The sequence below is a fragment of the Muntiacus reevesi genome, chromosome 20, assembly GCF_963930625.1.
Source record: "Muntiacus reevesi chromosome 20, mMunRee1.1, whole genome shotgun sequence".
Classification (NCBI taxonomy): Eukaryota; Metazoa; Chordata; class Mammalia; order Artiodactyla; family Cervidae; genus Muntiacus; species Muntiacus reevesi.
Genome location: NC_089268.1, coordinates 33,022,821 through 33,050,128, shown reverse-complemented (window position 1 = coordinate 33,050,128; position 27,308 = coordinate 33,022,821). Strand labels below are relative to the sequence as shown.

Sequence of the window (27,308 nt, the reverse complement as noted above, 5' to 3'; positions counted from 1 at the left end):
AGGATAAGAAGATAACCTCTTCATCAGTGCTACACATTCTAAACTTGGAGCAGAGAACTGCTCTTATGTGGGGCCGTAGTTGTAATGCTCACCTTTTTTCTTTTTTTCTTGAAGTGCCTCTTGGGGTTCTGCAGTCATGACCAGTTTTGGCCTGATCCTTGCCCCTTATCTGATGAAGAAATTATCCATGTCTGGACAAAAACCCCATCCCCTATTTCAGGTGGCTAAGACAGCTTGGGATTTTCAAGAAGAATTTTAGTGAAAAAGCAAAACAAAATGATTTATGATAGTATACCAAATTTAGAAATAGTTTTATTTCCAAAATATACAGTTTCGAACAATGGACTTTCAGTAGAAACAGAAAAAGCATTGCAATATCCCACATGCCTATTATCTGAAGAATAATCATCAGTGATGATTGTGTGTATTGACCTCTTTAAATACTAGGGAGGGACTAGTCCTTTCTGGGCTCACAGTTTGAAGTGTCCTGATGAAAATCTATCTACCACAAGGTGCTAACAGACCTGTTTCAGTTCCTATTACCCAGAGATAGTAGACCATCCCTCTCTCTTTGCAGAGCAATCTTGCCTCCTCATATATTCAGTTTTTTTTTTTTTTTTGAGGTGATATTAGCTTGAACCACTTATGTTAGAGTTGACTTGAATCATTTATGTTATTGTATATAAATAGTGTATAGAGTGATAATTATCAGTTTTTCCTTTTGATTGCTTGTTCCATTGTGTACAGAGCATTTTCTTTTTGTAAAGTCTGTTTCAATCTAAATTTTGCCTTGAATATAATGCATTAAGCAGAGCAGTACATTCCTGTATTAACTTCCACATACTTTCAGTAGTCTAAAGTATCTGACTCTGAATCTGCATCCTTCTAATACTGTACAATAAGGCAAGAATCATCTGGCAGGATTAAGAAAGGGATAAAAATGATCAATTAGATTGTTTGCATCATTCTAAGACTTCAGAGTAAAATCTTCTCCCTCCACACCATTAGAAGTGGAGCAGAAAGAAGCTGACTCCATTTCATTCTCCCCAGGGAGTTGGTTATCCGTGACTGACTAACCTGTTCTTCTTGAGAAGATGTCAGAAGACCAACGTCAAGCTGCCTTTTGGGAATGGTGCTTATGGTTAACCTCAGTCCTGCATGTTGATGTGGCTGTTGGACCCTTTAAAGAAAATCACAGAACTCATTTTGGTTCCTGGAATGGAAACTAAGCTTTGTCTTGTCGTTGTTGCAGGGGTGAATAGCCTTTGTCAGTCACTGAGTGCCAACCCTTTGACCGCCACCACCCTTGTCCATCTGGACCTCTCAGGGAACATCCTTCGCGGAGATGACCTCTCGGTAGGTTTTCTTTCCCTTACTACCATCTTCCATGAAACTGCACTGAATAAGCCTGGAATAATTTCTCAACAGGGCTTTGTAATATATTTTCCCACGTCTCCTTTTACCATGACATCTTAAAATCATTTAGTTATGAGCTTATAAGTGTTTTAGAGAAATATTCAGAGCCTGCCTTCATTAAATGTAATCTATCTCGTAGATTTTTTTTTTCCTTCTCTCACTTAAGGTTTTTGAAGTTTAAATTCTTTCTGTAAACACTTAGTCTGAAGAAATTTTTTCTACCTTTCAAAGCATTGTTGCACCTGTTAAAATTGCCTGATAAGAAAGATTAGAGGTGTAAAGTGAATTAATTTATCATCGAATAATATTGTTAGGAAGACCGGTGGCTTTTAAAAACATCGTTTGTGATGGAAAAGGATATTGGAATGAATGAATACAATAAAGAAGGGAAGGGATAGGGGTCAAACTGGGGTTACTCTTGAAAGTTTGAGTGTGAAGGGAAAAGTTTCCTTTTAGTAATAACAAGGTTTTTCTTGCCGCTGAATCAGTAATATCAATGTTTGGCAGATCTTGTTGATAGAGTGAATTGGGAATCATCTCACTGTCAGATGGGGGGAATGGTCCCCTTCCCTCTGGTCACCAGGATAGAATTTAGAATAAGTGCTCCTTTATTAAGGGGGCCTATAGTACCTGGACCTCTTCAAAGGACCTTGATTTACATCTCATTGCTTTATGGGAGTGAACAACACTGTGACCTATATTCCTGTTTCTCTTCTGTTTTGCTTTCCTTGTAAGACAGGGAATGTTGCCACAGTCCTTTGTGGTTATTTGCTCTCCCTTACACTTGAACTCATTTACATAATACTTGCTTCCTGGGGTGCCATGACTTGTTCAGTGTGTTTTCCAATCTGAGTTGTGCCTTTCCCTGAGGATTCATAAATCTGCTCCCTCCAAACATGAAGCCAGGGGTCTGATGTGAAACCACCAAAACATTACAGTGGCACAGTAGCAGAATCGAGAGGAAAATTAAAGTAGAGCCTGAAGATGAAACAAGAAGGCTGCTAACACAGGGGCATTCACAGTCACCTCAGCCAGCCAAGGAGCTGGCTGGGAGTCCTGTCGCAGCTGGGCTTCTGGGGGAGGGCAAGTGGAGTGAGGAGGCCTGAGTGGCAGTGGGCTTCTAGCGCCTACATGCTGAGGTTCTGGGAGCCATTCAGCTGGTGCTTCGAGGGACACCCCAGCCTAGCAGGGCCTGCTGGAGGTGTTGGCCAAGGAGGGTCTTGTCACCACTTGAGGGTGATTGGAGCTCCCCCAGCTGGTGGCCAGGAATAAAATCACAGTGCCAGGCAAAGAGAATCGGATCTTCAAGTGAGAAGAAAAAAATGATTTTTCTGAATCAGAACTTTCATAATACAGTACATTCTCTGTGTCTGATTATTCTAAAATACTTATAGTCCAGCCTGTTGCTCTTCTGAATTCCTTAGTAGAGAGGAATTTTCTCAAGTATCTAGAGCTGAGTTGCTATACTCATGCATCTTTGCCAAGGACTAGGACGTCTCAGTGTAAGCTTGTTTGTTTTTTCAAGTGTCTCGAGGCATCCACTGAAGCAAAGCAGGGTTTAGCTATTTGCCTGAGGGCAGGAGCTTGGATTTGGTTTGCTCTTGGTGGCTGTTGGCAGTTGCCACACACATAGGCAATTAGAGAATAACAGAATTATTAATTTTACTGTTTTGATAGCCTTGTATGGGGATGAGGGGATCATTTATGCATTGTGACCCCCTAGAAGCTGAAGCATCTTAGCTATAAATGACATTTTAACCCTCCCTGCCCCCCCCAAAAAACAACTAATACTGTTGTCAGACACTTTCTTGTTAGATTTTGGAGGTAACTGAGGATAGAAAAATTATTTTGTTGGCCCAAAGAGAGAATATATATTCTGAAACTACCACCCTTTGTTTCAAATTCAAATTAGTGGCTCTTTGAACACTTTCAAAAGTCATTAGTATTTTGATAGGGTGGCTGCAATTCAGGTGGTATTTCTTTCTCAACAGTTAAAATTAATTAGTACGGTCCCAAAATAATATAATAAAAATAGAGGTAATCAGAAAAACTAAGTCATATGTAGCATAAAGGGGATTTTGTAGCCAAGACTCCATTTGGCCTTTTTTTAAAAACTTAAATATAATTTAAAATATTCTTTGGATTTTTGCTCTCAGGGAAGGTAACAGAATGACAGAAAATTCTGCTGATCCTCTTGGGAAGAGTGAAGAATGATCCTGGGTGGTTTTGGGGCAACTTTATTTAAAATATTAACTTGCATTGTGTGTGGGCATGTGCCTGTGTGTGTGTATTTTCTGGATCCTAATATATTTGATTTTTATTTTTTATTTCAAGTCCATGTACAGTTTTTTGGCCCAGCCAAATGCCATTACTCATCTGGATTTATCCAATACTGAATGTTCCCTGGACATGGTAATATTTTTTTTATATTGCTCAAGGGGTCTCGGAACAGCTATTTAGATGGGAAACAATGGGCTTTCTCCGCAATAAAATATTCTCTTAGTCTTAGAAATATTTGAAAATAAGAGTGCCTTGTTTCTTTCCCAGGTCTGTGGAGCTCTTCTGCGTGGCTGCCTTCAATATTTAGCTGTGCTCAATCTCTCCAGAACTGTGTTTTCTCACCGGTATGCAGTCATTCCTGCTATTATTATCATCTTTTAGGAGTGTCTTTCTCTCAGAGAACACTGTAGTAAGAGGAAAACAGTAATAAAGGGTGCATGTTGTATGTGAAAGAGGAGATGGTCCTAAACCATTATTGATGAATAGTAGACCTTGCAAGCACAAATTTTTGTTATGTCTTTTCTTCCTGCATGACAAGGTTCTTATCAAGAACTCCAGCTTGCTTATATGAACTGTATAGAAATGTGCCATTTCTCGTATGTGGACAGGCATTCTCTCTTAATACAGTAAAAATCCTTTTAGAAACGTCTGAAGGTGTTTCTCAATGATGCACTTTGAAGTAAGTCTCAACTATGTCTGGGAGGCAAAGAGAATAGTCAGCCCAGAGCTCTTGTATTCTGATTTGTGGAAGTGGAGGGCCAGTCTCAGCGCCTTCCTTCTACCTTCACGATGTAGGATTGTTTGCCAAATCAGGCGGTAGGTTAGAAGTAACAGATATTCACACACAGCAGAAGCAGCAGCTTAGAACGGGAGAATGCAGAAGAATGATGAAAAGTACATGGGTTATTTTAGATTTGGTATTCTACTATCATCTAATGTATTAATACAATTCAGCACTCAGCATTCGTTACCACAAGTCATAAACAGTATCTAAGTCATGATATGCTCTTGAATAACACAGAGGACTACCTAATACTGTCTCCTCTTTTATTGGCTCACCTTTTAAGCTTTATATATTCCAAGGGATAATAGTCACTTTGTTGGAAAAAATCAGAATTAAACGTGCTTTATTCTACATTTATGCCTTACAAATAAGTTATTCTACATTTTACAGTACTCGTGGTCCCTTACTTTAACAGTGATGTAAATCTTTATGATAGCAACAGTATGCCACAAGTACCTCAACCAGATGTGATCAGAACGTGTAAAGTGTAGGAGATAAAACAATGGGAGAAGTTGAGAGTTTTCTTAGATACTGTATTTCAAAGACCTTAGAAGGTATTAAGCTGACCGCCCCGTCAACCCATGTATTTGGAGAGAGCTCATGAAACCATGCTTTGGTGGAGCTATGATAGACTGAGGAATTGGGTTAGAAATGATATCATAGACTATAAGGATCTTCATCTAATCAGCTCTTTTGAGTTCATAATACTGTGAATTCTGTGATGATTGGTTGTCAGTAGAGTTATTAAGCTTGTAGAGCGAAACTGTGCTAACAAATTGCCTTGTCTTCCAAATGAGAGGATGTGATTACACTGTTTAATACCCACTCCCTTACCTAGATGTAATCATAGGAAGCACCTAGTAAATTATGTCAAAATTGCTGCATTTGCACTGAGTTGTAGATTGTTAGCCAGTCTGTTCATACTGTGGTTCACGGATAATTTCAGAAGTGTAACAGTCAGGATAGGTCAGGTTGTTCCAGTAACAAATGATTACCCCCAACCCATCACCCTCTCTATAGCTTTCCGCAACTGTGATCTTGCAACATGTCTATTATGGGCTGGCCGCATCAACTTCGTGCTGGGAGGCAGAGCAGCCTCTTTCTAGAACATTGACAGTCACATAGCAGAGGAGAAAGAAGGATGGTAACACACACACTGGCTGGTAAACCAACTCTCTGGAAATTGCACACATCACTTCTGCTCACATCCCATTCACCAGAGAGGCTGGCGTGGCTAAGCCTGCCCTTTGTGGGGTGACTGATCATCATCCTTCAGAAAGGGGCAGTGAGTATTTGGAAACACTAGAACAGTCGACACCAATATGATGTAACAGAAAGCAAACTATGTTCAAACAAAAAATTAACATTTGCTCATCAGAAAATGAACCTGAGTGTTCAAGCTTATATTCTTCTGATATCTGAAACCAGAGTTGTTTGAAACGTCTGGTATGTATTCTACCAGAATTCTCTTTCTTCTTGAATTTATTTTTCATCCTCTCAAATAGAGATTCTTGCTGCTTAGAGCAGAAAAATAGCTATTTTCTTCTCAAATAGCCTGAAATTGCCCTGTTTTAAAGCCTTTCTCAAATATTGACAGGCTTCCTAGACCTCTGTGCATAGAATGTTGTTGAATAAGACATGGTTGAGCTAGGCTTCTAGGATGGCTTCTACCCTGAGATAGTATGATTCCCTCACAGAATATGAATAGCTATCATTAAATGAGTGTTGACAGTGCATCAGGCTAAGTGCTTTACTTAGTCAATCCTTTCAACAATTCTATCAGATGGAACAAAATAAGCTAAGCATTGACATTCCAATTTTGACTCTGGAATTTCATTTTCCTTAAACCTTCTATCAGATGGAACAAAATAAGCTAAGCATTGACATTCCAATTTTGACTCTGGAATTTCATTTTCCTTAAACCCTCATATTGTGGTGTTGACTCTGTCTTCTTGTTGAGTTGTATGATTTGATCCACTTCCCACTTGGAATAGCAAGCAAGGGGATATATTTGGAGGTTATGGCCATTTCCTTTTGGAGTTTTGTCTTTTTTCTAATATTTGGCCTGAAATAATTAGATTTGTGGTATGGCTATAAGAGCCGAGTAGGATATTTGTCATGCAGGCTTCTTGCCAATCAGACTTGACCTCCAGTCTCAATCTTGGTGCATCTGAGACCTCCTACATCTGAAAATATTGCCAAACACAGGTAGCGATCCTTAACAATCTGATGTCATCCAGTGGGAAGGCTCTTTAAATTGGTGAGAAATATGTGTCTTCTTTGACTTATTTCCTAAAAACTCAAATATGGAGTTTCCTAGAGATCTAGAAATAGAACTCAATGAGTTCCTTGGCTATGAAGAATAGAAATAAAATGTTTTAAAATTTAATGACATTTCTTAACCTCTCTTACATCATTTTAAAAAAGTATACTGAATTTGCTTTCAGACTTTTTTTTTCTTTTTACTTTTATAAATTTCTACTGAGGATACAACTGATTCATGGATCATTTCACAGTGTCTGAATTACCAATGAATACTTTTGCCAATGTAGAAGTGGGTTGTGGAGATGGAAATTTAAGTGTCTGACTCTCATGATTTGTTTTTCAGGAAAGGAAAAGAAGTACCCCCGTCTTTCAAGCAGTTTTTTAGTAGTTCTCTGGCTCTGATGCAAATCAACCTTTCAGGCACAAAACTGTCTCCTGAGCCCTTAAAGTGAGTGGTTAATTCATTTTCTCCAGAGCTTTTAAAGTTCAATTTGTTATTATGAATGTGTTTGAGGGAAGGGAAAAAAGACATACAATCCCAAGATAGTCAAGGCAGATGAAAATGCCTTTTACTTTGGGTCACAAAGGAAATCAAATTCTTTTCGAGTACATTGTGTGCTATTGATATTATTGCATCTTCTAGGGGGAAAAAAATCTTCCTTTGGTTTGTGACTTTGGTATTGGTCACTGATCTGTAAAAGTTGTGTTGCTGGGTACCATTGTCTTTATACGGATCTCTGTTCAGGCCATTTTACGTAGACTCTTGTGTGAATTCTAATTATTTCTACTAACAGTAATAATCAAACTATATATGCTTGTATGTGCAACAGAACCAATTTTTAGGTGTATTGCTTTCTATTACCTGGGTATCTGTCTGTTTGGGTATTTTTACTTGGCGGGCAACTTATGTTATGGATGAATAGCCCCAGTGGAGGAGTAGCAGTGAAGGGAAATTCTAAAATTCTTTTTAGAATAATTTGTTATCCCTGAATTTCTGTTCACCATTGCCAGAAATAATGAAAAGGGCTGTAGAATCCAGTTTCTCTTTGAACATATTTTCAATTTTAGTTTTGAATACCTGTATTATCAGTTATGTTCAAATGTGCAAACAGATTTCTCCTTTCCCCACCTAACATGTAAATCAGCATTCAGTTTCCCCCTGTAATTTGTGTGAAATGTTAAAATCAATGTCTGCTATTCATTTTACTGAAAAATTTTTTCAAATTAATTTGTAAGTTGATTTCTGAGAGCTGTGAAATTCTTGATCACAGTATTCTGCAAAGCGCTGTGTGACTAAAACAGCAGAGGCCTTGAGAAAGAGTTGCTAAAAAAGAAATTCTGATGTTATAGCAGGCCTTTGGAAAAGTTAAAAAATTTTTTTAAACTTTTTGTTTTGTGTTAGGGCTATAGCCGATTACAATGTTGTGGTAGTAGTTTCAGGTGGATAGCAAAGGGACTCAGCCATACATATACATTTTTCTATTCTCCCGCAAACTCCCCTCCCATCCAGGCTGCCACATTACATTGAGCAAAGTTCCATGTGCCATACAATAGATCCTTGTTGGTTATCCATTTTAAAAATAGCAGTGTGTTCATGTCCATCCCAAACTCCCTAACTATCCTTTCCCACTACCCTTCTCCCTGGTCTTTAAAAAACAAAACAAACAAACAAAAAAAACCAGAAAAAAATGGAATCTGTATATTAGAGATCTCTAAATATAACAGCTGCAAATAGTAAAAAACCGTATGATTAGGCTGTTTGTGTGGATATGAATAAAGCTATGAGAATCAATATTCTGAAGGGGAATCCCTTATAACTTAAGCACACTCATTTGATTGATATTTATCAAACATTTGTAATGGACTGCGTACCAGGGGGTACTGAGTAGAAAGCATAACCAGATTTGATATTATCATATCATATCAGCATGAAGTTAGCATATTCAAAGTGGTTTTAGTGCTAGGTGCATGGTAATTAGGTGCATCCTAATTCTTTCAATGCTTTTGGCCCTGTAGAATATAGAGTAGTTCTTCATTGATCAGGGCAATTGATTTTATAGAATAATCCTCACCACAAGAACATGAATTTACTTGTACTTTATTATAGATATAGGCTTATAAACATTCATATTTTAAAGTTATTTTGTCACTGTTAAATCTTGTGACCTCTTATTTTTTATGCGAATGTTTAATAATAAATCAGTACAGGCAGACCTCAGAGATACTGCAGGATTGGTTCCAGATTCCTGCAATAAGGTGACTATTACAATACAGTGAGTCACATGAATTTTTGAGTTTTCTGGTGCATATAAAAGTTATGTTCATACTATACTGTGGTTTATTAAGTGTGCAGTAGCATTATGTCCAAAAAATGTCCATATCATAAATAAGAAACACTTTATTGCTAAAAAAGGCTAGCTATCATCTGAGCCTTCAGTGAGCTGTAATCTTTTTGCTGGTGGAAGGATTGAAATATTGCGAGAATGCGACACAGAGGCGAGAAGCAAGCAACTGCTGTTTAAAAAAATGGCACCAGTAGATTGGCTTGACACAGAATGCCGCAAACCTCCAATTTGTAAAAAAAACAAAAAAATGCAGTATCTGTGAAGTGCATTATGATGAGGTATGCCTATCGTCTCTTCAGGTCTGTGTTTTACCCTGTAAAATTTTTAACATGAGAAAAAGGCTTCATGGCTGAAGATTCTGTAAACAAAATTTCATATGTGCATTTAATGTGAAACTATAATTTGGAAAGAGATGCTTGGGTTTACCTGTGAGAGGGTGAGGATGGAAGGGAATTTGCAAAGCACTGCCCTAAGCTGGATGCAGAACTGGATGCATCTCTGCAAACTGTCACCTACCGTGTTGACAGCAGCCGTGGGAAGGTGTCATTATCCCTGCTTTACAGCTGAGGAAATTGAAGCTCAGAGAAGCCAAGTTCTTTGTCAAACTCACTGTCACAGGTTGGGTTTTATGGGAAGCAGAGTTCGAGATGAAAATTCACCTGTAGGATTTTATTAGGAAATGATTTTGGAATCCCACCTGTGGAGTGCGGGGCGGGCGGGAAGGAGCTGGGATGAGACAGAGGGGAGGTGGAACTGGGGCTGTCACCATGAAGCTGTCAGCCAGCCCGATAGCAGCTTTGTTGTTGGGATGACCCTGACCTGGGTGAGGGGGCTAGGCCTTTATACCCCTGTGTTGATCAGTCCTTGGATACAGGCTGCTCTTGGAAGCAGATGTGACCTTGAGCGAGACACTTTTCTGCAGCTGAGGCAGCTTGCATAGAGGACCGATGGTCAAGGGGGCTCTGGATAGGAACACTGCAGAATCCACTCTGCAGAGTCCAAGGAAAAAGACAACTGTGAAAACAAGCAGTTACTCTCTTTGAGCAACCACTGGCTCAGGCCTGTTCCTAAACCACATTGCATCCCTGTGTCCTGGGTGGGTGTAGCCGGGTGGTGGGGGGGAGACCCTCATTTCTTACAGGATGGGGAATTAGTAGCCATAAGAAAGGTAAAGTAAGGCCCCTTCTCTTGAGAGTGACACTTTAAGTTTGGACATATCCATATTTTATAGAACTTTCCCACTTAATTTGAGATCTGTCAAAAGCGATACAAAGAGAGTAGCTGCTTTTTTTTCACAGTTGTGTTTTTCCTTGGAGGCTGTTTTCCATCCACATTACAGTATTTTAAGGGGTTTTAAAGAAGAGGATGACGCTGTTCCTTTAGTGTTTCCTAAAATCTCCGGAACAGAGTGGTTCTTGTGTGTCCCAAGCCTGCTCCCTGCTCCAGCATCACTTAGGGGGGGCATGTGGCCCCATTTACTGCTCAGACTTCTTATTCCACACCCTCTCCCTTGCCCCTTCTTCCCTGGACCACCCTCCCTCCCTGCCATGAGGTCACCCTTCTGCCCACCCAGTAGCCCTGGCCAAGTATTCTCAATAAAGCCATTAAAATGGAGGGATGTGTTACTCTGAAATTATAACTAGTATCACATATCCAGAGCTGTGGAGATGAAATACAAATCCTTCTCTTAACCAGTTTTGCACTCATAACTGAGGATCAAGAGGATCAGACCACAAAGGCAGTTTACACTGGGTTAAAAGAAACAACACGCCTTGTGATGAGTTTTCCCCAGCGCCTGCTATGCTTTGCTGTAGTCGTTCTCTTTTGCTTCATTTTACTAGGGACTGTTTCTGTGGGTTATTTATTTTCACTTGTCTCATGCATCGTTACTGCTTAATCAGTGGCCTTCCATAGTTAAGTATGTTAAAGGACACCATTTATTTTCTTGGCTTTAACCTACATGTCAGAAGTAGGGAGAATTTCCCCTCCATCTCAACATTATAATAATACAATGTTAAAATATGTGGCTAAGTCCTAGAAACTTAAAACTTAGAAATGTAGGGACCTCTTTGGTACTGTCCTCACTCTCCCATTTGCTGATGAGAACCCGAGACACAGAAAGGAAAAGTGATGCCTTCAGGCCCCCTTAGTGATAGGGTCGAGACCTGAGGACTGGCCTTTTGGTTTTACCGTCTCCAAGAACAGGAGATAAGTTGCTTCTGAGGAAACGAGAAACACTTGAAGACGTGATTGAACAGAGAGGCATGCCCACAGATGAGATGTGCCCAACCCTTTTTCATAAGACAGTGTTTGAGAAGAAGGGACAGTGAACTGGACTAAAGGAATAAAGAGACACACACTCCCTTCAGCCTTACCCACAGGGGTTGTTTTCATGGCTGGAAGTAGCCAAGTTCTTGTGCTCTGTCCACCTCGGGAATTTTCTCTCTCTGAGGATGAGGCCAGAGAATCACTAAAGGGGGAAAATCTCAGATACTCTCACATGAAATAATCTCCTACCTTCTCACCTCCTCCTCCCCTGGGGTGTTTTCGAGTCACTGGAACACTGATAACGGGTAGTCATCCCCCCAGCTGGCAGTTGCCGTGGTTCTGCTCTCTAGTCACCCGACTGTCCGCCTTGCATTATGGTCATTCACACACATTTGTTTCCTTTGCTTGAGAGTGGGACCCCTCTCATACACGTCTTTATGCTCCTCACCAGGCCTGGTTGAGGGTCTCTCCTGCTTTTGGTGTGATTAATGGAAGTGGGTGCATGTATGAAATTTTTCTGTCAAGCCTGTTCAGTGGTGTGGTATTTTATTGAACTGACTCGTGAAAGTGGAGTCAATTCATCCTCTTACTTATGAGATCCACAGGATATGTCCAGTCTCCTCCATAAGCAAGTAAGAAAATTCCTTTGCAAAGTGGCATTGGGGTTTTTTATCCTGTGACCCACTAGTAGAATAGACAGACAGGATCCTGTTCTCAAACTCAAGGTTTGTACCTTATCTCCCATGCCTTTACACCCTTACCCATCCCACGGGTCGCATCCCGGAATACTGTAGAGCCTGCCTTCTCCATTAACATAACACTTAGGGAAACCAAGCTTCACTTTGCTATTCTAATAACAATTGCCTACAAATATTCTAAACATAATTAAAGGTGCTCTCAAGCAGATGCAGGGGGGAATTTATCTGTGATGAACACAATTTAATTTCGGTGTGCAATTAGGAGCACTGTTGGCTTATTTGCATAGGGATGAATAGCAATTCTATCAGGTTTTGCATTTATAAGGGGCCTGCTCCATGTCAGACGGAAGAATGTGGCTGTGTCATTTTTATCAGGGCTGTCAGTGGACATGCAGCTGGCATTTTGAAAAGTGAGATGGTGCCTGGCGCTTGACCCATTATAATTCAGAGAAGTCCTTCTTTCTCTGGGCTTTGTTCAGTGTGCTTACAGATTTTTAGAGCAATGTGTGGGATTTTTATCTAATGTGTGTGTTTCCTCTTCCCAGAGCACTGTTACTGGGCCTGGCTTCTAATCATAACTTGAAGGGAGTTTCTCTTGATCTCAGCAACTGTGAGGTAAGAGCACCTTTAGACTATGTACTGGAATAGATAATAGTCTGTAAATTGCTTTGTCTTTTTCTTGGAAAAAGTGTAATTTTGGTTCCAGAGGGTATACATGAAACAGGAAAATACACCTTATAGAAGTTTCTGACATTCTATGTTTTGTGAGTTTTATCCACAAATAGTTATGGAATACTATTCAGAAAGCACTCAGATGTGCTTTTAATGACCTTTTCTCCCTCCCCTTCTTTTTGCCAGTTGTTTAGTATTTTGTGATGAAGCGTTGAGTTAACAAGCATTAAACTAGCTTTACCATCAAGAGAAGTATACCATGAAGCATTCCTCACAGAGGCCAGATGGGTACAGCCTAACTTGGACTTGGAGAATGTGAAAGCGAAGGTCTTTTGTCCTTAATTTTGCTTTTTAATATCTTGATTTTAAAACAAGAAAATTAAGGTGCTTATCAAAATTATAACAACTCCAAACACTTTTTCTATCCAACTACACACAGAGGAGAATTGAGGCTAAAAGCTTTTTACATTTTTAGAGTGTGCCTGAACTTTTTCACTGTCTTGAACCTTCTAGTTTGTGTGGAAATTAGCAAGAAAATACCTCAGGACAGACTGTCCAGCCTCTTCAGAGCCATGCTTTACCTACCATGTCGAACTTGGTGTCTTCTCAGGGCTAGAGATGGAAGGCTCTTCATTCCTCTTCTTGGGTTTTTATGCCCACTGTTTTCTGCTCGCAGTACATTCCTGCCATGTCCCTTTCTTCCCCAAGGCTCTCCTGTCTTTGAGCATCTAGTTCAGGTCCAGCCTCCTCTGTACCTGCATCAGACGCGTACTACTCGATCCTAGTTTGGTCATAACTAGCTCTGCAGTCCCGAGGGAATTAGTTGATAGCACTACCTCTGAATCTTCATGTCTGAAATGAAGACAATATTTGTGCCTCTCCTAGTCGGCTGTTACGAGCTTTAAAGAGCTCTTCTTTGAAATATGCTGCTTACAACATCTAGTACCTATGAAGGTTGCTCATGTTGTTGCTTATCTATCTGTAGATTTCTTCCCTGACTGCTCAGCGCTTTGGGGTCTTATTTTTTCCTAATTGTCTAGTACTTAATGATGGTGCCATGCATTTGGACACTGAACAGCATAGTGTCTTGTACAATTATGAAACCTGGTCCTCTATGCTTTCCCAGCTAGGGGGTGACTTTCTGGAAGGCAGTATTTGTATCTTACTTTGTCTGTGTTTCCCTTAGCTGCTAACAAAATGCCGAGCACCAAGCCAAGTCCATGTTGAAGATTAATGCTTTCCCTCTCTGAAAATTCTAGAAACTGACAAGTCTGAAATCAGCCATATAAATTGTTAGTGCAGGATTTTTTTTTTTTTTTATAATTTTGAGCTGGGGTGAATGCCAACTGTGTGTGATTTACTAGTCTTTTTGTCTGCTGGGGTGAAAAAAAAGAAAAAATCCTAAAAACCTAACTTGGTATTGTGAAATTTTCATGTGTAAGTCTGTGTTCTATTTTATTTTAAAGACAGACTGTAAAACAGAAACTATCTCTGGTAATATGAATTAATTATTTCCCAGCACATTATTAAGACATGCCAATAATAAAAAATTTTTTATGAAAGAAGGAATGAGAGCAATGGGGATGGAAAGGGTTATTCTATCAAATAAAAAACAACTTGTATAACGTTGCTTGCTCTGTTAGGTTAAAATACTGAATTGGCAGTGACCCATATGCTTCACGATCCTGATTAAAGTTTGTGATTGCTACCAATACAACATCATTCATTTAATTCTGTGATCAAAACTGGAAAGGACATAAGTGATCATCTGATTCCCGTGCTTATAGATGAGGAAACTGAGGTCTAAAGAAGCTCAAATAATCCAACTCACTAAAGGCAGAGTCCTAATAAAAGTATGCTTTCCTGATTATTGTTAATACTAGTAATTATTAGATTATGTGATTAGGCATTTTCTTCTCAAATAAGTTGATAAGTACCATATGAATGAAGAACACTGTGTTAGATTGTTACACAGTTTGTTGCTTAAACTCCTTTGTGATCCTATTGGAAATAACTTTCAAAGACAGTTGTATTTGGTGAACCATATAAAACTGACATTTTTGTAAGTCAAAAATGGCAAACTCTTGGCAGTTTCATATAGATCCACCAAATGGCTAGTAACCTTTTTTCCTTTATATATTTTTCTTAATAAGGCAAGAATCAGATACTGATGGTAGAATTGGCTATTATTTTGATGATAATTTCACTTTCATTTTGGCCATTCATTTATGCATTATGCAATAAAATTGTTGTAGCCATGCGTTCCGGGAAACAAACTCACTCAGAAGGACAACGCAGATAGTGGAGAGCAGTTTATTACACCAGTGGGGCCAAGGCAGAGTCTCCTCTTAGCCAAGGACCCCAACCAGTTTTTGTGAAACCATTATATACTCTAAGTCTACGTGCCTAAACCCACCTCCCCAAATTCCCTGAAACTAGTCTGAACAAAGGAAAAGAAAGATACAATCAAAGCTAACCCGTGATTCATATGCCTTAAGCCTAGGTAGTTAAGAGTGGACAATTATCAATAGGCCTGTGGTCATACCCCAATAAGCATAATAGAATTTATGATTCTATTCAGTTACACAGATAATTAGGGTATTGTTTTAGGCGATGCAGAGTCTAGGTACGAGCCCTTGGGTTCTTCCATTCGGAGGGTCTGGTTTTCCAGTTGGTATGTCGTTTCCATAGATACTGGACATATAGCTCAAAGTCCACAGTCCGGCCCAAGATGGAGTCCTGCTTTCAAGAAGGAGCCTGTTCTGTCTGTTTCCTCCTTCAAAATGATACTACTGACATGAGGACCCATTAATACTACCTTAGTGTCCATGTTCTTCCACTGTCTTACAGTTTGAATTACAGTTCTGGTGACTGTGTTTGTCAAGTCACATATTATATTGCTTCTTACAGTAGTTAATGAAACACAAAATTACAGTCGACATTTAAACAACATGGGTTTGAACTGCCTGGGTCCACTTATACACGACTTTTCCCCACTGAATACCTGTTACAGTACTACTTAATGGTTGGTTGAATCTGCACATGGGGAAGGAACCTTGGATACCAAGGGTCATCTGTGAAGTTTGTACTTGATTTTTTGATTGTGTGGAGGGTTGGTTCCCTTAAGTCCCCTCATCCCCCAAGTTGTTCAAGGGTTAATTGTATATATCTTGAAAGTGAAAGTCGCTCCATCATATCTGATTCTACAACCCCATGGACTATATAGTCCATAGAATTCTCCAGGCCAGAATACTGGAGTAACTGGGTAACTGTTCCCTTCTTTCCAACCCTGGGATTGAACCCAGGTCTCCTGCACTGCAGGTGGATTCTTTACCTGTTGAACTACCAGGGTAGCCCCTATATATCCCTCTTAGGTTGTATCTCTGAAATGGTAATTTATATATCACTCTTAGGTTCTAAATTACCCTTTGGCATCACACCCTGCCAGTTTTATGTGAGGATTCCCAGGATTGAAGTTAATTTTTCATTAAAAATAAAACCCCTGGAGAAGAAAAGTGACAACAGGGGGGTGGTATTTTACATTTAAATCTGTAATATTTGCCACCTCTTTTTAAATGGCAAATGTTCTTGAGGAAGGAATATGAATTATTAAAAGTCCTCTAGATTTTAGTTTTCCTTGCTTCTGTCCCCATTATGAATGTTTTTGCATTAGAACTATTCACTTAGAACTATGAGTAACAGCTGAAATATTCCTCCTTCCTTGAGACCACACTTCTCTCTTGAAAGAAATGGGATTTTGTTTTTAACATTTTAAAAAGTATTGAGTGATTCAGTTACATTTACTCCTCTTTGATCTTGCATTCTTTTAAATAGTGCTACTGTGTGGGATCCAAATGAGGGTAATTTAAAAACCAGTTTTACATGCATACATGCAGACACAGCCTCTAATTATGCAAATTCATTTAAAAGGATTTTCATTTACAGTAATGGGAAAGCTTTTACTGTTTTGGGAAAGCTTTAAGCTTTGGAGGAATTTTAGGCATCTAATAACCTGTGAATTCAATCGAATATTCTTGGCAACTGAAGATCAGTTATTTTCTTATTTAAGTTTTGGATTTTTGTTTTGGGAGTATATTTTAGTTGCACTGTTTTTTTTCTCACTCTGCTTTTTTATGTTGTGTGTTGATAGAGACTTCTGCTTCTCTGTTCTTATTCTGCTTACTGCTGATAACATTTTTTTGTTTTTTCTCCTTGGGCTTTCCTTAGCTTGGCCACTGTGTAAGTACTTTATGAATCAATAAATTAGGATATGTTGACAGTTTAGTACCGAAAAATGTTAGTATTATGGGTTTATGCTACATATATCAGTCAGGAGTATTTGTAAAACAAACAGAGTTGAGCATTGAAATCTCATCCTCATTCTATTTTGTGTTTTCACAAATGGAATATTTTTTCTATATATTATAATAAGTAGAGATTTTCTTGTAGAAGTTTGACTTTTCAACAGAGAAATCAGTAACAGCAAATAATGAAATTGTAAAGACTCATGCTTATCTCCTCAAAAGCATGATTTTTTCATATTCTGAAAAGCAAATTATGTTCCTTTGAAGTGTTTGCCTAAATTATTTCTTGCTTTAACATTGATATGGTCTGCATATAATGTTCACTGTGATTTGAAGCAATGTTTCTTAAATCTATTTGTGAAGAACCTGGTTGTTGTTTTTTAATTTCCACTCTATCATAAGGCAATACTTTGGCAAAAAATATAATAAAAATAGCCTTAGTTCGACCCACTGCGTTCACAGCCCTTCAGCTGTGGATTTGGCTGGTCTTGGTTTCCTTGGAGGGTGTAGACCAGCCTCCAGGGAGGTCGGTCTCTGTGTGACACTCCCCTTCAGAGTTCACATCAGGCACCTCACAATGATCTGCTGTCACCTGAAAAAATAGAAAAGACTGAATGTAAACACCCCCGCTAAAAAAACTGAATAAAGTGATCCCAAAGATCTGTGCAAAGTTCTGCTTAACATATAAGCAGCCAGGGAATGGCAAAACTCTGCTTTTGGTCCAGAGTTCCATAGACATATTGCATCTAAAATAGTGAAATAAGGATTCTTTAAATTTCTACATCAAAATGTGAGCAAGTAGAAAGTGTTATCAATTTGGTATAGAATCTTAAAATAAAATTTCATTTTCTTAAGTGAATAGAGAAACTACCACGTCCTTTGGCCCATAGTAAGTTCCCAATACATGATAGTTTCTCTTATTAGGTCATAAGTTTCCTGAACAGAGGGCCACAGCTTGGAAAACTGCACCCTGCACAATGTTTTAACACATAGTAAAAACTCAGATAGTTGCTGAATGGGAAACAAAAAGATATTCTGACCTTGGTAAAATATGCTTTTGGTTTTTAGGAAAAAGATGAAAATGACTTTTTAGGTTTTTATTGTCTCCTTCTGTTGTTTTGCTGCTATATGATGGAGAGTTATACCTGAAATCTGTAGTAATCAGATATAACAGTAGTGATTTCTCATGTATAAAGGTATTCGTCAGATTTCCAAAAGTTAGAAATGAAGAAAATTCTTGTGGGTTGATGGAGACGGTTTTGCCTGTGGTGATGCAGGGTGATCTCTGTCTTCTGTTTCTTTTTCTAATGATTTTCAGACTTATGTGTAATGGGACATAATGAATAGTGGTTGGCTCTTTGCATTGATGATTTTTTTTTTTTGATAAGTTTTCTCTTTTTCTTTGGTGCTAAGTTCAAGGCTGTCTCTCCTATTTTTAATTTTTTGGTTTCACCCCTCCAGTAGGTGACCACTTTCCCCTGTTTGGTTTGTGTTTCTCTAGCTGAGATCTGGAGGTGCGCAGGTACTAGAAGGCTGCATTGCTGAAATCCACAACATCAGCAGCCTAGACATCTCCGATAATGGTAAGTCAGAAATTAGAGAAGAAAACACATAGAAATATTATTTGAAGGAAGTTAGTAAAAGGAAAACAGTCTAATCCAATCTAGATGACACCTTAATAAAACTGATATTTCACTCCTTGATTAGAGGACTATTTTTTCTTTTTCCACGATTTTTATAAGTACTTTCTTTCCTTTTTTTTCATATAACTATAGCTATTTATGTTTTAAGAGAGTATATTTATGGAATAATTTCATGTCAAAGTCTTAAGTTTGTTTCATGGCCGAAAAGTGAAAAGTGGTAATAAAATTGAGGCCTTATTTAAATATACAGAAACCTGTTTCATTAGCTTTATTTCTACTGGTTATAGTAGCATGTGAGTATGAACCTGCACAGACAAGCATGCTGTATGAATTTGCATAGACAACTTTATCTGCAATCACCTTCCAGTCAACAGTATGTCAGAATCTTCTCTCACAAAGGGGTGGGGAGAGATGAAACTTTCTACCATCATGTATCACCATTCCTTACTGACTTTATTTAGCCCCTGGTTGCATAAGAGATTTGGATATGTCTTTGTGGAGAATGAATTTATCCCTGTGAAATAATAGGACATAAAAAGAGGGCAAAAAGTTCCTTTGTTGGGGGGGGGGTAGGGGTGGAGATTAGAATCCTAGGGATTTCAGGACAGTACAGAAAGTCATCCAAATGCTTTGCACATTTGTTTAATTGTGTTCCCTCTGAGAATTTATTTAACCACATGTGTGTTGATTTTCCATTTACTCTGATTCTTTCCAGGTTTAGAATCTGACCTATCTACCTTAATAGTGTGGCTCAGTAAAAACAGATCAATACAACACCTGGCGTTAGGCAAAAATTTTAATAATATGAAATCCAAGTAAGAGTTTTTTGCATTTTTTATATGACAATGATGAAAATAACCAGCCTCCTGAAAGCTTTTGATTTGATTCCACTGTCCACATCTTTAAAATCTCTTTAGAAATCTGACACCTGTGTTGGACAACTTAGTACAGATGATTCAAGATGAAGAATCAGTGAGTATTATTTTCAACACTTTTGCCTAAAACCTTTCTTTCTGTTGCTGTTCTTACTAATTTTGTCCAGTAGGTTAGTGCTAATATGTTTTCAGATAATTTTATCTTTGCATACATTTTCTATTATTTTTATTTTTAAATGAAGTAAATATTCATGTTTTAGCACAGTTAGAGTATACTTTCATTTACTTACTTTTCACTTTATTCAACTAATCACTTATTAAAGGAAGATTGAAACTAATAGGTGAAAAGAAATATATATTTACTCCTAAGCCCATCTTTCAATAAGCTGTATTACTTCCTAGCTTCAGCTAATACACTAATCTGCAGGTATGAATTTTTACTCTCTAGTTGACTTTATGAGCTAATCTCATGCTGAGAAACATCATATTGCTAATTTGAATTTCATCTAGTAATTATGCAGAATTACAAGAGACTAAGAAAGTTGTTCGCCGTCTTAAATTGTGTCTAGTGCTCTAATATTCCTTATATTTTTATCCCCTTTAATTGTTCCTGGCTAAGACTCGGTTCAAGGTAAAGAAATTTAATTTCAAATAGTATCATATTTTGCTACCCTTAGACATGCATAAGAAAAGATATTTTCTGGACCAAGTGAGAAGCACTCTACTATTAATTCCTTTCATTGAAACTTAGTGTATCACACTTTGTATTTTACTGATGCTTTTTAACATTTTGTCCATTTCCTGTCTTAGTCTTCAGCCACCAAAGAGCTTATGTGGTTCCTCAAATCCAAATCAATTTGTATAATGAAGATTCATATTATTTGTGTTGGGTGATAGTTGCTTTTGTAGGTCTTAGGAGTAATTTCCTCTGTTCATCATGCGAGATGTGTCACATTTTTTGGAAGTATGATTTTCCCTTTTGAATTCGTATAGGGTAATAGCAAATTCTGCTAAAACTGTATAAATTTTCAGAGAAAGCCATGGGGTCAGGAGAGATGGAGGCTGGTGCTTTTCCTCGCTTGCCTTTGCCCACATCTCTTTGTGGGGCTCTGATCTGGAGGGCAGGAGAAAATTCTGCTGTCCTGCCTCTTCACTGTGTGGGTTTAATTTCCAACCTGTGGGCTAGAAATGAAACTCATTATTATTTAATGAATTCAAGCACTGCTCTTTGTCCTCATTTGCCAATAAGCCCTATATTTTGTTACTGTTATACTGGGTTATTAAAGTTAGAAGTATAATTAGAATGTAATTTATACTTTTCAGAATTTATGCAGTTTGTTTTACATATTTAATTTGACTTTCCACCACCTTGCTGTATTGGAGATTTTGATTTCCCAAAGTTGGCCCAGTTTTAAAAGATTGGAGAAGCCAGTATTGCAGAATCTACGGAATCGTGTTTAATAATCATTCCCAAATATTTGTTTCTTAGCACATATTTTAGGAAAATTTATGTTAATTTCATGTTTTGCTTATTACACAAGGGTCTTTAAATTCTCTTCCTATAATTTTCAAAGTCTCTTGCTCAAAGATAATCTTGATATTTAAAGCACACCTAAAAACATATTTGCAGATGGTAAAGTTTGATACATAAATGTGAATTCTGTCAAGTTATAAATTTGAGAAATGTGCTGCTAATAACATACAGTGAAAAGCCTTTTATGTTCGTGTCATAGAAAAGTAGGTGGCTTTTTCAAAAAGCAATTACCTTTTTTTTTTTTTCTTTTCTCCTACTTCAGAATCAGTAATGTTCAAAACAATTTGAAATGATTAGGAGTTAAATCTTGTGACTATAAAAATTCCACCCATAACTGGCACCACTGGGCTGATTTTTTTTAAAGGTCTTTACATTTAAAAAGGAAACTCTTTGCTTTTTACATTGTGACCTTGTGTCTGTAGAGCTTGTTCTTAAACAACCCATGGAATACTTTATTCGCCCTGTATTGCACATTATGTTCACTTGGAAAATCCAGACATGCAGGTTCCAGTGTTGCCTTCAACTCTAGACAGTGGTTGTCAGGCTGCAGCAACCACAGTCAGGGGACAATAACATTGAGGGGTCAAGATGACAGAGACTTTTGTTTTGAAGTATTACATACAAATCCGTGCTATGACCAATAGAACAGTATGTGTTTGTCCTGGGAGTGCCTGTCGCAAGGAGACAGATTGTCAGATTAAGCATGTTCAGCTCTGATCAGGAACAGTAAGATTTCGAGTAATCATGTTACCTGGAAGTGCAGTAAATCAAGAAGTGATGACCTTATAAATATGCATGCAATTCTGGCTGTTCTATTCACATTAATGACTCTGCCTATTATTTTTAAGTGTTAACTGGGGTGTATTAGAGTTTGAATATAGTACTGGAAGTGGTGCTCACCAGCTTGGAGACTTGGCAGCTTTCCAGTGTTAGGAAGAAGCTATAATATATCATTTCTGCAGAAGTTGAATAGAGCTCATTGAAATGATGGGATTACAGCTTTTTATTAAAACACCATTGCTTACGTTTTCATTTAAAACATGAAGTTTCCTGAGTCTGAAGCATTTTTTGTTAAGTTTTTTCCATCTACTTGAATGTAGAATCTTAAGAAAATTGAAGCCACCTCGCTAAGCCTACCTGAGTCTAAGATTATTTAGGCTTTGGGGCTGAGGTTTTAATTGCCTTAGCACTTCCTATGTCATTTAACTTGAAAAAATTTGATTCTAACTAATATTAATACCTTTTGATTTTAATATAGATATATTACTTTTAGAAAACATGGTCAAATTTTGATAATAAGGACAATCACAAATTTTGATATTAAGTACAGTCACACAGGAAAAGTGTAATCAAATGCATAATGCCAGTTTGTAAGTGTATGGGTCTTTGAACTGTCGACACTGTCTTCCTGCCTCCTGGGCCTTTTGGTAGATGTGCCTTGAACATGTGCTCTATTAGAAGTCAGGGGCTTCCCAGGTGGCCCAGTGGTTAGAATCTACTTGCCAGTTCAGGAGATACAGGAGACCTGGGTTTGATCCCTGGGTTGGGAAGATCCCCTGAAGGAGGGAACGGCAACTTACTCTGGTATTCTTGCCTGGAAAATTCCATGGACAGAGGAGCCTGGCAGGCTATAGTCCATGGGGTTGCGAGAGTCAGACACGACTGAGCATACATGCATGGGAATCAGTGTTTATTGGATGAATGGACGTGAATACACCCCAGGATTTGTGGTGGGGGATCCTACAGACCACCCAGGCACATCTTGATAACCCGAGTCCCATGGGCCACCATGGAACCTGGTCATAGATGATCCTAGAAGCTACTTCCCAGTAATGTCAGAACTGCTTATGGAGTTAGCACATTGAATTGTTGAGTATAATGGGGCCAACCTAGACCACCTCAAGCAACCCAGAAGACATCCAGATCCCCAGGCAAGTCTTAGTTCTGACTTTTAGAGCAACACTGGTTTTAAGTCCAAGAATTCTCACCATCTCATTAATTCAATTATGGCTGAAGACGGGGATTGCAAATTTAAATGCCCACAGTTCTAGGAAGGTGACATAACAAGTAAGTGTGAGCAGGGTGTAAGTAGGGAGCACCTTTCTTTTTGGTCAGATTCTATGCAGACCACGCAAAACCTGCCTCCAGGCTGCGTGGCTTTTGTGCTCAGTAGCTAGGTCCTGTTTGACTCTTTGCAACCCTGTGGACTGTAGCCCACCAGGCTCCTCTGTCCTTGGAATTTCCCAGTCAAGAATATTGGAGCAAGTTGCCATTTCCTTCTCCAAGTTGCCATCTTCCTGACCCAGGGATTGAACCTGCATCTCCTGCATTGCAGGTAAATTCTTTACCATTAAGCCACCTGGGAAGCCCCAAGTGACTTTTAGTCTCTGGCTTGAATGGATAATGAGTGGTTGGTTTGGGTTCACTATACAGCTTATGGTAATGAAAAAGTCACATACATTTGACTTTTTAAAAAAAATTGTAGGTATGCTTTTGATTTGATCTTATAAGAAAAAGCTAACATCAGAAAGATGCAGGAAAAGCCAACAGAGGCTTTGTGTTGTGAGGAGTTAAAAACACAAAGTCTGCAAACAGACTGGTTCCTCTTCAGCTACTTTCTGTGTGACCTTGGTTGAGTCACTTAATCTTTGTATTTCTTACTTGAAAATAGGGGTAATAATACCTAGTATAATATTGGGTTTCCCGTGTGGTGCTAGTGGTAAAGAATCCACTTGTCAATGCAGGAGATGTAAGAGACACAGGTTCGATCACTGGGTCAGGAAGATCCCCTGTCAGAGGGCATGGCAACCCACTCCAGTATTCTTGCCTGGAGAATCCCATGGACAGAAGAGCCTGGCGGGCTACAGTCGATAGAGTCACAAAGAGTTGGACACGACTGAAGTGATTTAGCATGCACAATAATACCTAAGTATTGGATTATTGGCTTGATTAAATGAGTAAGCACAAGTAAAAAGCTTAAATAGTCATTAATCATAGTAAACATTCAATGAATGTCAGCTATTACTGATCCTGGCTGGATTTTATTTTACATTTACTACTACTAGTAATTTAGTACCAGTATTCCTTTATTGGGCTTCCCAGGTGATGCTAGTGGTAAAGGACCTGCCTGCCAGTGCAGGAGACATAAGAGATGCAGGTTCGATCCCTGGTTTGCGTAGATCCCTTGGAGGAGGGCATGGCAACTCACTCCAGTATTCTTGCCTGGAGAGTGCCGTGGACTGAAGAGACTGGTGAGCTACAGTCCACAGGGTTGGAAGGGGTCAGACACGACTGAAGTGACTTAGCATGCATGCATCATTCCTCTACTAGTATTTTAAGATGTCATTTTACCTTGCCTAGAAATAAAATGGATCAAAAAGGATAGTGTTGCCATACTGAAGCACAGACATTTTTGTGCAGTGTTTTTATTTCTTCCCATCCTCCACTTCAAAAGAGCTGACATCTGCCACTCTGGGTATCTTTCACAGCTTCTCTTAGGGGAGGGGTGGGTGATATTCAGCATTGACATAAGCTCGTCATGTTTGACTCCCAAGGTCCAGAACCCTTGGATCCCATTCACTAGTGCCTTTTAGCCAGAAGTTTCCAAAGTTTCCACCGTGGGCTTGTGCAGTAGGTCCCGCCCTGATGGTTTTCCATGAAGCAGGGCCCCTGAGCAGTGGCAGCTCTGATGTGACCATGTGAGTGCTCTCTGATGTTGCCTCCACAGCCTCTGCAGTCCTTGTCCCTGGCTGACTCGAAACTCAAGACCGGGGTCACCATCATCATCAACGCCCTGGGTAGCAACACCTCCCTGACCAAAGTGGACATCAGTGGGAATGGCATGGGGGACATGGGGGCGAAGATGCTGGCCAAAGCGCTGCAGATCAACACCAAGCTCAGGTATGCAGGCTGGGCCCTCGGCCCCGAGGGGTGGATGCTGGTTCTCAGGAGAGCCTGAAAGGGAGTCTGACCCGCAGGCGTTGGGGACCTGCTGTGTCCGTGTGAGTTTCTAAGGAGGCCAGCTGGGGAGCAGAGATGACAGCTTCAAGTCTTCTGTCAAAATACAGAGAAGAGTGTTCCCAAATTTAGACACAGTCGTTCCTTCACACTGCTCTCTTCAAGATTTCCATTGTGAGGCGAATCCAACTGAGAACCATTGCAGTTTCCTGTTTCATAGCAGCATTGACAACTGACAGATGTGTTGGGAGAGGAGGGGCTTGGGGACAGTGCCAAACATGCAGAGCTGGGAAGACCGGAGGAATTACACCAGGGGCTTCCCTCTATTGGTTGTGAGCCCAGCGTCTTATCTTCCCTTCCCACTCCTGCCGACATAAAGACCTAAAACCCAAAGGATCCAGGAAGTCCACTGGGTCAAAGGTAGGTTCATTCTGGAAGCCAACTCATCTGTTCATTGGTTGTCATTTGTAGTACTTCCCAGGCCTGGCTTTTCTTAAGGATAAGCCACGCGGTAGCCACTTCTCTTAGGGACCGTATTACCATCCATCATTTGGAGATTTGGTTGCTACCTAGCCCAGCAGTCTGGTGAAAGAAGAGTTAATAATTCACACTGTTCCTCAAGGGCTCTTTCTTGCTGTTTCCCTGGCTCTCTGGTATAAGTCAGAGCCTGTACCTTCTGTCTAAATTGAAGGCAAAAGCCCCAAACTGCAGCAGTTTCTTTGAAGGCCAGTGTGCATGTGAGGAAGGTCATTGAGGTTAGGAAGAGAAAGCAATTAAAGACTGTGAGTCTGGGAGCGTTCAGACAAATAAAAAGCCATTTCATGTGTCAGGTGCATTGACAAAGCCGAAAATACTTCTGAAGTATTCACATTTTGAAAGGAAAGTAATACTTTTCTTCCAAAATAGATTTTGTGTTTAAAAAGTAAACAACCTCCTTAGAGTACCCGAGGTTCTGCCAGCAGAGTGAACTCGGTTGCTGGGACTGCTGGTCACACCACATCAGGGGAGTGATGAAACATCAGAAAATACCAGATGGTCTTTCTAGCTGTTTAGAATAGGAAAAAACATCTCAGTATCTGAAATTCTTTATGTTGGACGTGAGACTGTGTAGCCTCTTATATAAATAGCTTCAGCCTCAGACTTCAGCACTAGGATGGTATTTGGAGAATATGTTGAGAGAATATCCGGGAAGTCAGCATTTAGGGTTTTCTGGCTGGTTGGGCATTAGGTGATGTAATGTAAGTTAATGTGTGTGCTGTTGCTTTTAAGTCTTTTTTTTTTTTTTCCCCATCCTCCTTGAGCAGAGAATGGCTTTGGAGTCTAATATTGGGGGAAATGCTCATCCTTGCTTTGTTTGAAAAACCCCGGAATGTTATTCCTAGCTCACTGTGCTAAACTACCTAGACCGTGTTGCCTCTGAGAGATGTATCTGCAGTGGGAGAATCATTTCCTCTATTCCTAAATGTCTGATCATCTTTGTAATTTGGTTTCCAAACAGGACTGTTATATGGGACAAGAACAACATTACTGCACAAGGCTTTCAGGATATAGCTGTTGCCTTGGAAAAGTAAGTTTTACGTGGGACTTCTTTCTAGAAAAACAGAAAAGAACCAGTGGTGTTTGTGTTATCTATGGGGTAATACAAGGAACAATAGATTAGCTCAGACCCAGACTGTCTGATTCTCAGTTTACTGCTCACCAGCCATGACCCCTGGGAATACATTGGCTTTCTTCTGGTGTGAGTGTCTTCATCCATAAAATGAGGGCATAGATGCTCATTCTGCCAAAGTCACAAATATCATGGTGGAGGCCCACACAGTGCTTGCCTCGCTTCTTTCTCCTTATGGTTTTAAACCTATTTCCACAGGGTCTTGCTTTCTTGCCCAGATGACAACCCTGAATCCAGTGGTGAAAAAAAGCTGGGCTCCAGAAAATAAAGTCAAAGTGAAAGTCACTCAGTTGTGTCTGACTCTTTGCAACCCCAGGGAATATACAGTGCATGGAATTCTGCAGAATACTGGAGTGGGTAGCCTTCTCCAGGGGATCTTCCCAACCCAGGGATTGAACCTAGGTCTCCTGCATTGCAGGCAGATTCTTTACCAGCTGAGCCAGCAGGAAAATAAAAGTGAACTTGAAGAAGTGGCAAGGGCAAGGCTTGCTTGTCTCATTTCTCTTAAAGGTTTTTTTTATTACTTTTGTAACTAAAGTCTGCAATTATTATTTATAGTCAAATTTACTACCCCAGTAAATTGAATGTGGAAAGAAGA

The 27,308-nt window shown here is 39.3% G+C and overlaps 1 protein-coding gene across 5 annotated transcripts in view; it reads left to right on the top strand.

Moving 5' to 3' along the window:
- Window positions 1-27,308, top strand: part of CARMIL1 (capping protein regulator and myosin 1 linker 1) — a 301,122-nt gene that overhangs the window by 188,870 nt on the left and 84,944 nt on the right. For all 5 annotated transcript variants that reach the window (XM_065912902.1, XM_065912901.1, XM_065912900.1 and 2 more), the window contains exons 13-22: window positions 1,253-1,356; window positions 3,751-3,828; window positions 3,964-4,040; window positions 7,089-7,193; window positions 12,602-12,671; window positions 18,534-18,615; window positions 19,391-19,490; window positions 19,593-19,647; window positions 24,812-24,984; window positions 26,540-26,608. In XM_065912902.1, the coding sequence (XP_065768974.1) occupies window positions 1,253-1,356; window positions 3,751-3,828; window positions 3,964-4,040; window positions 7,089-7,193; window positions 12,602-12,671; window positions 18,534-18,615; window positions 19,391-19,490; window positions 19,593-19,647; window positions 24,812-24,984; window positions 26,540-26,608 (913 nt within the window). The remainder of the gene's footprint in view (window positions 1-1,252; window positions 1,357-3,750; window positions 3,829-3,963; window positions 4,041-7,088; window positions 7,194-12,601; window positions 12,672-18,533; window positions 18,616-19,390; window positions 19,491-19,592; window positions 19,648-24,811; window positions 24,985-26,539; window positions 26,609-27,308) is intronic.